A 15,306-nucleotide genomic window follows, 5' to 3' on the forward strand; every position below is an offset into this window, starting at 1 on the left:
TTTTGATTTAACATCATCTCATCGAGCTAAATTTTTATTACAGATTCATGCGAGATGACCTACTTTCTGAAATTCTTGAAGCCCTTATTGTAATTCGTGGCTTGATAGTTCAAAAGACAAAGTTAATAAGTGATTGCAATCGGCTCCTTAAAGATCTTTTAGATAGTCTACTGCTAGAAAGCAGTGAGAATAAGCGACAATTCATTAGGGCCTGCGTCAATGGTTTGCAAAAACATGGGGAGGAGAGGAAAGGGCGTACTTGTTTGGTACGGATGGATATTATTTTTCATTTTCCTACCTGTTATAACTTGTTTTATCCTTAAAAATCAGTTGTAGCAATTTTCTATCCAACAAATTATCAATTTGGTTATATAAAATTGTGAACTAACACGTAGATACTAGATGTCAAATTTTTAAGAAATATTTTACGTAGGGTTATTGTGAACTTGATGTGATCTACACCTGCTTTGCAGTTTATCTTAGAGCAGCTCTGCAATCTGATCTGCCCCTCAAAACCAGAGCCTGTATATTTGTTGGTCCTAAACAAGGCGCATACCCAGGAAGAGTTTATCAGGGGATCAATGACTAAGAATCCATATTCAAGTGCTGAGATTGGCCCATTGATGCGTGATGTAAAGAATAAGATATGCCATCAGTTGGATTTGTTAGGCCTTCTTGAGGATGACTATGGAATGGAATTGTTAGTTGCTGGCAATATCATCTCTCTTGATTTGAGCATTGCACACGTTTATGAGCAAGTCTGGAAGAAATCAAACCAATCTTCAAACGTGACTAATTCCAACTTGTTGTCTCCAAATGCTGTCACCTCATCCAGAGATTTCCCACCTATGACAGTCACTTATCGTCTCCAGGTTTGTTACTATAATCGAGCATGTAATATAAGCTCATTTGTTAAACATTTGGTTTTGAATTTTTACAATTGTATATGATGTACAATTTCCAGGGATTGGATGGTGAAGCAACTGAGCCTATGATTAAAGAGTTGGAGGAAGATAGAGAGGAGTCTCAGGATCCTGAGGTTGAGTTTGCCATAGCAGGTGCTGTTCGTGAATGTGGTGGACTGGAGATACTATTGCGCATGATTCAGGTTGACTGGATTATTTTCTTTTGATATCTGTAGACTGTGGTTGAATTTGTAATTTTAAAATATTATCACATAGATTCCTTCCCTTCGGTTGCACACTGGTACACTTTTGGTTATAGTAATAGGAATTGATGAACATTTATTTTTAACCAAAAATTTAGCTGTAATGTGTGACCTAATACATGGAGCATGAATTAGTGTCTTTCAGTAATGACAGCCCCTTGGAAACGTGTCACCTGTTTCTGACGGTTATGAGAGCTCAAGTTCTTTGCTAATATGTCACTGTGTGCTTTCTTTCTTCCCTATTTCCAAATAATTTTCTTTTCTTTTACACTCTGTATCCTACAACTCAGCAGCACTAGCAATTGAAGTATAATCACAAAAAAAAGCAAATAACATGAGGATATGATTTCATTTATTGAAGAATTTTTCATCCAAAATAAGTTATATTTCTTTGGTTTTATGGAGACAAAACCAATTGGATAGATGATCCATTCCTGAGATGGTAACACAACACATTATGATTTAGGTTCCAAAAGAAAATTTATTTTGACATCATTATATAATTCAAAATTCAATTTTTTCAGCTATCCTTTTTTAAGAATCCTACTGAATCTCGAATACAGGGTGACTTATTCCAGGTTAGGTGAATATCCTATGTCATCACTACACGTGATGGTTCTTTTCACTGAGAGTTTGGAGGGAGTTGTTTAGTTCTATAGTTTAATTTCTTTTCTTTGATATTTTTTTTTGGGTACATTTCTTTTCTTTGTTTTTATTCCTTGTTTTGCATTGACCATGTGTCATTGTACTTGATAGCATATTGATGATCTAGCATTATGTTTTGTCGGTCTTGATCTCTATTGTTCTAGGTATATACTTCAAAAGAAAACTACTGTGCTTTGCCTGGCATGTTCATTTTTATTTCAGATGTTCTCATGCACTATTACTCTGTATCTTTGATGTAAAATGTCTAATTCTGCTGCATGCAAACTTAACTTATAGTATAATTTTTCTTTTTTTTCCTGATGTACAGCGTCTGCGAGATGATTTCAAGTCCAATCAGGAGCAATTGGTTGCAGTTCTTAATCTTCTCGTGTACTGTTGCAAAATCAGAGAAAACAGACAAGCCTTGTTGAAGCTAGGAGCTTTAGGTTTGCTTCTTGAGACTGCAAGGCGAGCTTTCTCAATTGATGCCATGGAGCCAGCTGAAGGCATACTTTTGATTGTTGAAAGTCTGACTTTAGAAGCAAATGAAAGTGACAATATAAGCATCACACAAAGTGCCCTTACTGTCACTAGCGAAGATGCTGGGACAGGTGAAGAAGCCAAAAAAATAGTTCTTATGTTCTTGGAGAGATTGTCTCATCCGTTGGGCCTTAAGAAATCAAACAAGCAGCAGAGGAACACAGAGATGGTTGCTCGAATATTGCCTTACTTGACATATGGTGAACCTGCTGCGATGGAAGCTCTTATCCAGCATTTTAGCCCTTACTTGCAAGATTGGGGTGCCTTTGACCATTTGCAGAAACAGCATCTCAGTAATCCAAAGGATGACAATATTGCTCAGCAAGCTGCAAAGCAGAGATTCACACTGGAAAATTTTGTTAGGGTTTCAGAGTCACTTAAGACAAGTTCCTGTGGAGAGAGATTAAAGGACATTATCCTAGAGAAGGGTATAACAAAAACTGCAATGAAACATTTGAAAGATAGTTTTGCCAGTGCAGGGCAGGCTGGCTTTAAGACTAGTGCTGAATGGGCACAGGGTTTAACACTGCCATCTGTCCCTCTTATATTGTCTATGCTGAGAGGTTTGTCAATGGGGCATCTTCTCACTCAAAGGTGTATTGATGAGGAAGGTATCTTACCCTTGTTGCATGCCTTGGAAGGAGTTTCAGGAGAAAATGAAATTGGGGCAAGGGCTGAAAATTTGTTGGACACACTATCTGACAAGGAGGGAAAAGGTGATGGATTCATGGAGGAGAAGGTGCGTAAGTTGCGACATGCAACTAAGGATGAAATGAGGCGCCGGGCTTTGCAGAAGAGAGTGGAGTTGCTTCAGGTATTTTATATAAAATAACCTTGATGTACTCAGTTTCAGTATATAACTACTAAAGTGTTTCCCTTGATGAAACTAAAATTTACTTGCGTTTTTTGTTGTGTTTTTCTTAAGTACTCAGTTTTTTGTGACTGGGAAAAATAGATTGGGGACTCCGTGAAGGCTTACCTTTGCCTGCTCCTCTCTGGTTGTCTATTTTTGTTTCAGCTTTCAAACAGAATGTTTGGTATGAAATTGGTGATTGTACTTGCTTTACAATGAACATGCAAATAGTTACCAAAATCTTTCTATTGAAAAAGGTTTTCAGTATATCGATATTGAATAATTACATGAGGAATGAGGAGTATTTATACAAGAAAAAATAGCTAAGCATGACTCAACTATGACTCACCAAACCTAATCACAATCATAAGAATGACTCAGCTATGACTCACTAAACCTAATCACAATTAATTCTAATTAATTACAATTAATCCTAATTAATAGGAAATAAAAACGGAAAAATATTTGAATTTGAATTCTGATTCTCTACAGTCCCCCTCAAGTTGGGAGGTAAATGTTGATCATTCCCAACTTGCCAATCAAGTCTTCAAAGGCTGGCCGGTGTAGGCCCTTAGTGAGAATATCTGCAATCTGCTCTTTGGTAGAAATATACACCATACATACACTTCCATCATCTATTTTTTCTTTGATAAAGTGGCGATCAACCTCCACATGTTTTGTTCTGTCATGGTGAACTGGATTTTGAGCAATACTGACAGCAGCCTTATTATCACAATACACTCTGACAGGTAGGGAAAAAGAGATCTTCAATTCCTCAAGGAGTCTTCTTAACCAAATTCCTTCACAAATACCATGGGCTTGAGCCCGAAATTCTGCTTCTGCACTGCTCCGGGCAACAACTGTTTGTTTCTTACTTCTCCAGGTCACAAGATTTCCCCAAATATAGGTGCAATATCCTGAAGTGGATCTTCGGTCCAATGCATAGCCAGCCCAATCTGCATCTGTATATATTTCAATCATCCTCTTGTGTCCCCTTTTAAAGAACAATCCTCGATCAGGGGTGTTTTTGAGGTACTTCAGAATTCTATAAACTGCACTCAGGTGTTTTTCCTTAGGAGAATGCATGAATTGACTAACCATGCTAACTGCAAATGCAATATCAGGCCGAGTGTGAGATAAGTAGATCAACTTCCCCACCAATCTCTGATACTGCTCTTTGTCAACTTCTTTCCCATCTTCGATTCCCAATTTAATATTGGGTTCAACTGGAGTCTCTGCTGGCTTGCACCCAAGCATTCCTGTTTCTTGTAACAGGTCTAGAATATATTTCTTCTGAGTTAAAGAAATTTCTGCCTTACTTCGAGCAACTTCCATGCCTAGGAAATATTTGAGAGATCCAAGATCCTTCAGTTCAAACTGATTAGCTAAACATGTTGAATCTCATAGCTGATGTTGTCTCCGCTGATGTTAATTCCGACCCCGAAGTTCCTCTTAAGGGGAAACCACGGCTGCTCACCAACTGTTAAATGAAATGTCTGAGAGGGATCTTGATGCTGATGTCCTGGTCAGCTCAGTTGTCTTTGCCGATGATAATTCCGGCACCATCCATGCTCTGATGTCCATTCCAGCACTGTCTCTTTATCAGCTCTTCACATTGATGGTCATTCCAGTTGATTTGTTGTACTTAGTCATTTCATTTCATTGATGTAGCATTGTTGTTTTTGGTTCCTAATGGGAGTATTATTTATGTATCAAGCTTGTAGCATATGATCTATATGCTACAGCTTGAGGGGGAGTGTTAAGAGTGTTAGTGTTAATAGTGTAGAAGTCCCACATTGAGTGTGTCTCTTTGTATTCTTCAATTGGTTTGCTATATAATAGCACAAATATTGTGTAGTTTAATACAACAAGGATTATTATCATTTCCTCTTGTATCTATGATATTTAACATGGTATCTAGAGCCTAACAAGAGGAATCTTGATCCGTTTAACTTAGTTCTATTTTCCATAATTTCAATATGGTTATAGAGAGATATCACCCTCTTGAGGGATTCCCGTTGCTATTTCTTTTTCGGGTTTTTCTTAGTATGCTCTGTGACTGCAGCTTAGACTGATCTGTCACATCAGAAAAGAATGATCCTTGGGAAGTTGTTGTGTTGACCACCGTTGTCACTGACCGACCACCGTTGACTTTTCCGGTGACTTTTCCGATGACTTTCCGGCGACTTTTTCGGCGATCCACCACCGTCTCCGACGACTTTTTCGACGACCCACCGCCTTCTCCGGCGACTTTTTCGATTCCGCGAAGCTTTGTTTTTCTTTAATCTTCTTTCTTCCCAAGATGGAGTATTTATATTATTCATCATCCATCTTGAGGGGGAGCACTGTCCATGTTGCTGATGGTCATTCCAGCACAATTGCCTTTGCCGATGATAATTCCGGCACTGTTTAGAAGTTCCTCTTGAGGAGGAGCACTGTCCATGTTGCTGATGGTCATTCGAGCACAATTGTCTTTTATCAGCTCTTCACACTGATGGTCATTCCAGTTGATTTGTTGTACTTAGTCATTTCATTTCATTGATGTAGCATTGTTGTTTTTGGTTCCTAATGGGAGTATTATTTATGTATCAAGCTTGTAGCATATGATCTATATGCTACAGCTTGAGGGGGAGTGTTAAGAGTGTTAGTGTTAATAGTGTAGAAGTCCCACATTGAGTGTGTCTCTTTGTATTCTTCAATTGGTTTGTTTATATAATAGCAAACCAATTGAAGAATACAAAGAGACACACTCAATGTGGGACTTCTACACTATTAACACTAACACTCTTAACAAAACATTTCTTCAAAGAGCTTATCTCCTCACAATCATTACCTGTGACAATTATGTCATCAACATAAACAATGAGAATAGCAATTTTACCACCATTAGAGTGTTTTAAAAATAAAGTGTGATCAGTCTGAGCTTGGAGGAATCCTCTTCCCTTAACAGCTTGAGTAAACTACTCAAACTACTCTCTAGGAGATTGTTTAAGACCATAGAGAGACTTTTTCAACTTGCATACTGAATCGTCTCCTTTTTCAAAACCAGGTGGTGGATCCATATAAACTTCTTCATGTAGATCACCATTCAAGAAAGCATTCTTTACATCTAATTGTTGCAAAGGCCAACCAAGATTTGCAGCAAGTGATAAAAGAACTCGGATAGTGTTAAGCTTGGCAACATGGGCAAATGTCTCTTGATAGTCTATCCCATGAGTTTGAGTGAATCCCTTAGCAACCAGTCTGGCCTTATACTTGTTGATGCTGTTATCTGCATTAAACTTTATTGTGAACACCCACTTGCAACCTACTGTTTTCTTTCCTCTGGGTAATGCTACAGACTCCCAAGTTCCATTTTTGTTGAGTGCATCCATTTCTTCAAAGACTGCATTCCTCCATTTTGGATCATCAAGTGCTTCTTGGATATTTTTTGGTATTTTTGTACTGTCTAACATAGTGTTGAAAGCACGAAAACCTGGGGACAACTTTTCATATATGATATGATGAGAAATAGGATGAGCAGTACAAGATCTAGTACCTTTTCGGAGAGCAATAGGCACATCTAGGTTGGCTGTATCAGTGTTGCTGGAACTAAGACTCGAGTTAGAATCCTGGCAGTCTAGAGGCTCCTGAGGTGATTCTCGCGTGCTGTAAAACTTTCCCCATTTCCTGGGAGGATCTCCATTATCTGACATATTAACTCCCCCTGTCTTTTGCATAATGACTCCCCCTGTCTCCAACGGCAAAGGCAAAACAACAGAATCATTTGGTTTCCAAGACTTATCTTCATCAACCCCAATAGACTCCCCCTGAAGAGAAGTCGAAGGAAAAAAAGATTGTCTCTCATCAAATGTGACATCCATAGAAACAAAGACCTTACGAAGTGAAGATGAGTAACACTTGTAGCCCTTTTGGTTAGGAGGATATCCTATGAAGACACATTTAATGGACTTAGGATCGAGCTTGGACTTTTGATGGGGAGGAACATGTACAAAAGCCACACAACCAAACAACTTGGGAGGAAGGGAAGAATGAGCCCGGAAAAAAGGAAAGGTGTGGGTAAAACAAGATAAAGGAGATTGAAAATTTAGGACACGAGAAGGCATCCGATTGATGAGGTATGTTGCAGTCAAGACAGCTTCCCCCCACAAATATTTAGGGACATGCATGGTAAACATAAGAGCTCGAGCAACTTCAAGGAGATGTCTATTTTTTCTTTCAGCCACCCCATTTTGTTGAAGGGTGTTAGGACAAGAACTTTGATGAAGAATACCATGCTGGCTGAGATAGTTTCCAAGAACAGAATTAAAATATTCAATACCATTGTCAATTCGAAGAATTTGGATAGAGGTATGGAACTGAGTTTGAACCATAGCATGAAAGTTTTTAAAAATGGATGCAGCGTCAGACTTATCCTTTAGAAGGTATACCCAACATACCCTAGAGTGATCATCTATGAAAGTTATAAACCAACGAGCACCAGAGATATTTTTTTCACGGGTTGGACCCCATATATCACTATGAATCAAGGTAAATGGAGAAGAATCATGATGGACTCTAGGAGGATAAGAAACACGAGAATGTTTTGCAAGCTGACAAATATCACAAGAAAAAGAACTGGGATTTTTATTGATAAATAAGCTTGGGAACAACTTCTGAAGATAAATGAAATTTGGGTGTCCTAACCGACGATGCCACAACAAAACATCATTACAATCATCAGACAAACATACCGAGTGGTTCACAAATTTTTTTTCTTCACAATAATCTTTTTCTAAATAATAAAGTCCTTCTTCCGCTCTAACACTGCCAATCATCAGCCCCGAGTCCTGTTCCTGGAAAACACAAGCATTGACAGAAAACTTGGCAACACAATGTAACTCAAACGTAAGTTTGCTGATAGAGATAAGGTTACAAGTAAGAGAGGGAACATGAAGGACTGAGTTCAAAGTAATGTGTTCAGAAAGTTTAATGGATCCTTTTCCAGCAATAATAGAGAAGCTGCCATCTGCTGTTCTTATTCGTGATTGTTGATAGTAAGGGGTATAAGAACTAAATAAGGTTGCATTACCTGTCATATGATCTGAAGCCCCTGAATCAAGAATCCATCGACTACTATTATCAACATGGAACGCTATACCTTGTTGACCAACATTGCTGGATGGAAATTTACTTTCAATCGACATGGCTGCGTGTGGTAACGCGTAGGGTGGACGCTCCGTCCTTTCCTTTCTCTAGCGCGTGGGGGCGCGTGGCTCAACAGAATCCGATGGTCCTTCTTGAAACTTGTAGATCGGCTCCTTCTGTTTCGAATGGTGCGGATCTTGGCCGGAAATGTCGCCGGAAAAATTTTCCGACGGCTGCTGACGGTGGCTGATGGCGGTGGAAAGCTGGGATTTTGCCTTCTACAGTGATTGGTAGCCTTACTTTGCTCTTGGGACTTTGTAGGAAGGGAAAATAACCTTAATAATGGTTGGAGGTTGAGTTTTCCGGCGTTGTGCCGCCGGTTTGACGGTGGTTGTGGTGGCTGAGTTTTCTCATGACCAACCTGCTTTGATACCATATTGAAAAAGGTTTTCAGTATATCGATATTGAATAATTACATGAGGAATGAGGAGTATTTATACAAGAAAAAATAGCTAAACATGACTCAGCTATGACTCACCAAACCTAATTACAATCATAAGAATGACTCAGCTATGACTCACTAAACCTAATCACAATTAATTCTAATTAATTACAATTAATCCTAATTAATAGGAAATAAAAACGGAAAAATATTTGAATTTGAATTCTGATTTTCTACAATTTCCTTTGTTTTAAGAATACTATATTTTTTGTTTACTGCTTGCCTTCACCAAATTATGTTCTCGTTTGGCTTTGACAAACATATGACAATGTGACATATATTTTAATTTAAACTCTATTAGAAACTGATTTCCTGGTGCCTATTGCACTGTCGTTTATGTCTGATACAGGGGCTTGGAATGCGACAAGAACTGTCATCAGATGGGGGTGAACGCATTGTTGTTGCCCAGCCTGTCCTTGAAGGTTTAGAAGATGTCCAGGAGGAGGAGGAGGATGGGTTGGCATGCATGGTATGCCGGGAAGGATACAGTTTAAGACCTGCTGATTTACTGGGTGTCTACTCTTATAGTAAGCGTGTGAATCTAGGTGTAGGTGCTACAGGAAGTGCTCGTGGAGAGTGTGTTTACACTACTGTGAGTTACTTCAATATTATTCATTTCCAGTGCCATCAAGAGGCAAAAAGAGCTGATGCAGCCTTGAGGAATCCTAAGAAAGAGTGGGATGGGGCAACACTTAGAAACAACGAATCTCTCTGTAATTCTTTATTCCCTGTCAGGGGTCCATCTGTTCCACTGGCACAGTATGTTCGCTATGTTGACCAGTACTGGGACAACCTTAACGCTCTTGGTCGTGCTGATGGAAGCAGGCTTCGCCTGCTGACTTATGACATTGTTCTGGTATGTTATTCTGCTGCAACATGTTCTCTCTTTTTTGTTTCTTAAATTGTGAATTTGACTGACAAGGTAATAAAAGGAAAAACTGATTAAGGAATAACAACAGATGTAAATAATTGGTTCTTTAGATAATCACATCACTGGGTTCAAATAATTTCTCTCTAATAGGATGTAACAACGATTATTTCTCTCTAAAGTGATTTTGTCTCATTCTGGTGCCCATGCCTTCTTTCCATTTTTGTAGATGTTAGCTCGGTTTGCAACAGGAGCATCATTCAGTGCAGATTGCCGAGGCGGGGGACAGGAAAGTAATTCCCGCTTCCTCCCTTTTATGATCCAAATGGCACGCCATCTCCTTGATCAAGGGAACTCCTCCCAGCGCAGGCCCATGGCCAGAGCTGTATCAGCATATATAAACTCTTCTACATCAGATCTAAGACCCTCGTCTCCATCTGGGACCCAACCTACGTTGGGGACTGAAGAAACTGTCCAATTTATGATGGTGAACTCACTTCTCTCCGAGTCTTACGAGTCCTGGCTGCAGCACCGCCCTGCTTTTCTGCAGCGTGGAATTTACCATGCTTACATGCAGCACACACATGCTCGGTCAACTGCTCGTTCATCATCTGTTTCAGCTCCTGCACAAGGCGTGGAGTTAGGAAGTATGGACCAAAGTGCTACAACAAAAACAGGGCAGAATGATGAGCTTTTGTCCATCATTCGTCCAATGCTTGTTTACACGGGCTTGATTGAGCAGTTACAGCGTTTCTTCAAGGTCAAGAAATCAACAAGTGCAACATCTGTAAGGACTGAAAGGGATTTACCTACAACAGAAGGTGGGGAAGATGAAAGTGGGAACCTGGAAGGATGGGAAGTGGTGATGAAAGAGCGACTCTTGAATGTGAAAGAGTTGCTCGGATTCCCCAAGGAGATGTTGTCATGGCTTGATGAGATCAATTCTGCTACCGATTTGCAGGAGGCCTTCGACATAGTTGGCGTTCTAGCTGAGGTGGTGTCCGGCGGGTTCACTCGGTGTGAAGACTTTGTGCATGCTGCAATTAATGCAGGGAAAAGCTGAGGATTATGTGTCTCTTTTGATATTCAAATGTTAACTACATATCGTATATTCTGAGGGAATGTAAAACGCTTATGAACTATGTTCTTGGAACGTACTGATGGAAATTCAATGGGCACATATTGTGATGAACATGGACTAAGCTATTCTCACTCAACGGAAATGTGAAAAATTAAAATTAAAATGTATATTATTAATGCTTCATTGTCCAAAAAGAAAAAATTTAATACTTTGATAAGGCCATTAGACCCGCTATAACTGATTAAAATTTGAAGTGACTGTGTTTGAATCGAAACTAGAAAGATGGGCAAAAACATCAATTTGAATAAACGAACGTGACCATCCAACCACTAGTTTCTCACTTACTCGAACTTATTAGGAGAAAAAAACGTTAAATGGATTTAAAAACTAAAAATTGAAAAGATATCTTCTCCACTTTGCCAAAAAGTTATGGCATCGTTTATTTAGTATCTATTTGGGAGTCTTGCACTCTGCCACCGGCAATCTGTCATTGTTCCGGTAAATTGTCATGCAAAACCTTGACTATTTACCAAGTACCAATAACAAGTACCAATAACAAGATACAAAACCCGAAACCTTATCTAAGTTTGGATTCAGTTGAAACTTTTATCAAATTACATCACAGACCCTTCTTTTATATTATATATATATAGATAATATTTTTAGTCTTATATGTTGATCTAATCGCATATGATTATAACTGATAAATTAAAGTGGTTAAAAGTAAATAAATACCTTTTTTAGTCCTTTTTCTTTTTATCTCCCCTCCATTTTTTCCCCCTTCTTTTTCTTTATCTCTTTTTTCTTTTACATCTTTTCTTTTTTACACCCCTTATATATATATATATATATATATATATATATATATATATATATATATATATTATTTTTATTTTTATTTTTATCTCTTCATATCTTTTATTTGGATTCATCTATCACCTACCCTAATTAATTTGGGATAAAGGTATTGTTGATGATGAAAAGTAAATAGATTTATAGTTAAGATTGGGAAAGTATTATTTTATATTAATATAAGAATAAAAAAAATTTACTTTAATGTTCTCCGTCTAATCTAATAATTGTAATTAAATTGAAATAAAAAATTAAATATTAGTATACTCAATAAATTATAACCGTTAGATTAACAAAATTTAATCATTGAAAATGAGGAGTAAGGTTTCTTAATATATATGAGGCATAGAATCAATTTATACTGGTATAAGAATAATAATAACTTTTACGTCAAATCTTAACCATTAATTTTTATGAATATAAAAATTATAATTTATTGAGAATTAATAAATAATAAATATGACACAATAAATTATAACCCTTATATTCGTAGAAATCAATTATTAAGATTTAATGTAAGAATTATATAATAATTTTGATTACCAAAAAAAAAAGTTTAGTATAAAAATTATTATTCTTATATCAGCCTAAGTTGAACTATCCCTATATATATAATTATGATTATAAAATATAAATATAAAAATAAAAAGTGTTGAAGCGTTCCTGTGATTTCAAATAACTAATATCACATTCGCTTTAGGCGGAGAAAGGGTCATTTTGTAATCACGGGAATTTGTCACGTCTGCAAGTTGCAAAACAGCATCTCTATATGTCTGAGTACACTTTGGAACATAACTTTTTGAAACTAAAAGAAGATGTGTGACTGTCACCCTGCCACTTGTTTGCAGACTCTAATTTTGTTCACATTGTTCCCACAAGTCGTTATCTGCATGTTTCAGCTTACCTACATGAATTTCAAAATTTATCTACCACCTCCTTCACTATTTATTCACCATTTAGAAATAACTAAATAAAATACTTTTAAGTATGTAAAATGTAGAGATCCTACTTTCATTCTAGTATAACAAAACTCTACTGATATACCAAACACATTAGGTTGGTATTATATTCTCATCAACATTAAATACAATTCAATGAGTTATATATATGGCTAGTCAGTAATAAAAGCCAAGGAGGAGGCCGTCCTATATATATATATATATATATATATATATATATATATATATATATATATATAGTATTTACTTCTTCTGAGCTATTGCAGATAAGTTATCTGCATTAAGCCTAATACGACGTTGTTTTGGGGCGGAAATCATAATATTTTTATAATTTTAATTTATTTCAGGGTTATAATAGTCTTTATATTTATAATTTTTTAAAATTTCAATACCAAAACGACGTCGTTTTGAGAATAAATGCAGATAACTTATCTGCAGAAATTGCAGAAATATTTTTTCCATATATATATATATAGGCTTTAATGTTTCTAAAGTGAATGTAGATAAGTTATCTACATTCGCTCCCAAAACGACGTCGTTTTGAGTTGAAAAATTAAAAAATTATGATAAAAAAGACTGTTATAGCCTTGAAATAAATTATAATTACAAAAATACCTTGATTTCCGCCCCAAAACGACGTCGTTTTGGACTCAATGTAGATAAGTTATCTACATTGACTGTAGAAAAAACGAACCCATATATATATGTGTGTGTGTGGATCAGGATCATTTTACACCAGTGTTACACTGCATCTCAAGCGTTGATTTTCATACATCTAACGGTTATAATTTAGAAAGTCATACGCATTAATTAATATTAATTAATCATTAATTACATTACAAATACCAACCGATGATTTTCGTCCATCAACGATCGAGATGTGATGTAAAACTTGTTAGTCTTACTCCTCATATATTATCTAGTTGTAAGACTTGTTAATCATTAATTATCTAGTTGTAAGAAGAACCTGCCCCTATATATCTTACTGCTCATCTTAGCCGTTGATTTCCGTTCATCTAACGGTTATCATTTATTTGAAATAAATAAATAATTAATTAATTATTATAATTTATTAAATTATAACCGTTAGATGAACGGAAATCAACGGCTGCAATGAGGGAGTAAGATTTAAAAGTCTTACTCTGGAGTCAAAAGAACCCTCCTCATATATATATATATATATATATAGTGATAAGACTAATAAGTCTTACACCATATATCAATCGTTGATGGACGTGCATCCAACGATTATAATTTAAGAAGTCATACGAATTAATTAATATTAATAAATCATTAATTACACTGCAAATATCAATTGATGATTTCCGTCCATCAACGGTTAACATGTGATGTAAGACTTGTTATTTTTCCACTATATATAAACCAAATAAAAAAGTTAATCACCCACGAGTCACTTGGCAGTTAAGCTTAAAATTGGAAATATAAATAAAAGAAAACTGCAAAACAACGCGCATGTTATTGAACAATACTATATAATTTATTAAAATAACTTAGCATATCTTTTGTCAATGGTTGTTCATGCTCTCTCTCAAATTAAACTTTTAAATTTTAGTATCTATGATTTACTCTTTGTATGTAAGTTGTTTTTTTGTAGATAAATGGATTTTCTTTTACCAATTTTAGTCTTTTGACACTTAAGTATAATGATGATGTTGAAGTTTCAACAAGTAACTGAACTACTCAATAATATCTTATTTCCTCATCCAATAATATAACCAGAAAAGTAAATCGATAAACTAAGAAGAGTTAAAACTTGAAATATGTAAAAAAAGAAGAAGAAGAAGTTAAACTTGTTTAGCTTGGGATTGAACAGATCAACCACCTATAACTCTAATCTACCAAAAAAAAGAGTCAAAATCCAATCTCTATATCGGATTAGATAGACTTCTAAATCCATTTTCAAAGTAATAATTCTACTTCTTTTAATCTTTTTTTTTTTTTAATAAAAAAGAAGAAGGTGCATAATAAAATAAAAATTACAAAATGATGTTTGTTACAGTTAACAAAGATCCCACATTTCTTTAAAGCGTAAATGCTTTACTTCCTATTCCTCTGTGGCTTTTGTTTTTTCTTATTCCTTCATATCATACCGGACAAGTTAACTAATGGTTCTCAAGTTCATTTCTTTATCATCCTATTTCCACGGTTGACATTTGAATTTACAATTGTGACTCAGTAAACTACTCTTTTTTTTTTTTTCTAGTTTATATTGTGTTTTGCTTTTCAGCAATGCTCTCAAAAAACCATCTTGATTAGACCCAGTTGAGAAAATTTCAATTGGAACCATCACTTTCTTTTTCTGGGTTTTCTTCACTCTGAGTCTTCAAGCCACATTATCAATGTTCTAGTTGTTAAGGTTCAGAAGTCAAGGAGATTTTAGAATTTCAAGGTGCATGCTGATGTGAGTCAGTGCAGTAGAGCATCACCTTGTCTGGTGGGTGGGTGGATAACTTTTTTGGCATTAGAATAACCGTTGGTGCAATGGGTTTGATTTATTATCATTTATTTTTAGCTTTGAAGATCCAAAGGTGAAGTAGCATTTATGTGGTATAGTCTTGGTTTCTGGATATTTATTAAGCATCACTAAGTTCAAGGAATTTTATAAGATTTTAATGAGTTAAGCTAAAGGGAAAAAAAAAAAGTTAATGTTGTTGAGATGGGCAAAAGGCAACCAGAGTGACAGTAAGGTA

At 36.1% G+C, this 15,306-nt stretch overlaps 1 protein-coding gene across 1 annotated transcript in view; it reads left to right on the forward strand.

Annotated features, from left to right (window-relative positions):
- Nucleotides 1-10,916, forward strand: part of LOC133290198 (auxin transport protein BIG) — a 29,218-nt gene extending 18,302 nt beyond the window's left edge. The window contains exons 9-14 of the mRNA XM_061488256.1: nucleotides 44-266; nucleotides 474-872; nucleotides 965-1,108; nucleotides 2,142-3,167; nucleotides 9,185-9,691; nucleotides 9,933-10,916. Of these exons, the coding sequence (XP_061344240.1) occupies nucleotides 44-266; nucleotides 474-872; nucleotides 965-1,108; nucleotides 2,142-3,167; nucleotides 9,185-9,691; nucleotides 9,933-10,766 (3,133 nt within the window). The 3' untranslated portion in view covers nucleotides 10,767-10,916. The remainder of the gene's footprint in view (nucleotides 1-43; nucleotides 267-473; nucleotides 873-964; nucleotides 1,109-2,141; nucleotides 3,168-9,184; nucleotides 9,692-9,932) is intronic.
- Nucleotides 10,917-15,306: the final 4,390 nt, after the last annotated feature.

This window comes from Gastrolobium bilobum, unplaced genomic scaffold, assembly GCF_033153095.1.
Source record: "Gastrolobium bilobum isolate Gb01-03AN ecotype WA unplaced genomic scaffold, APGP_CSIRO_Gbil_v1 utg17055, whole genome shotgun sequence".
In the NCBI taxonomy this organism is placed as follows: Eukaryota; Viridiplantae; Streptophyta; class Magnoliopsida; order Fabales; family Fabaceae; genus Gastrolobium; species Gastrolobium bilobum.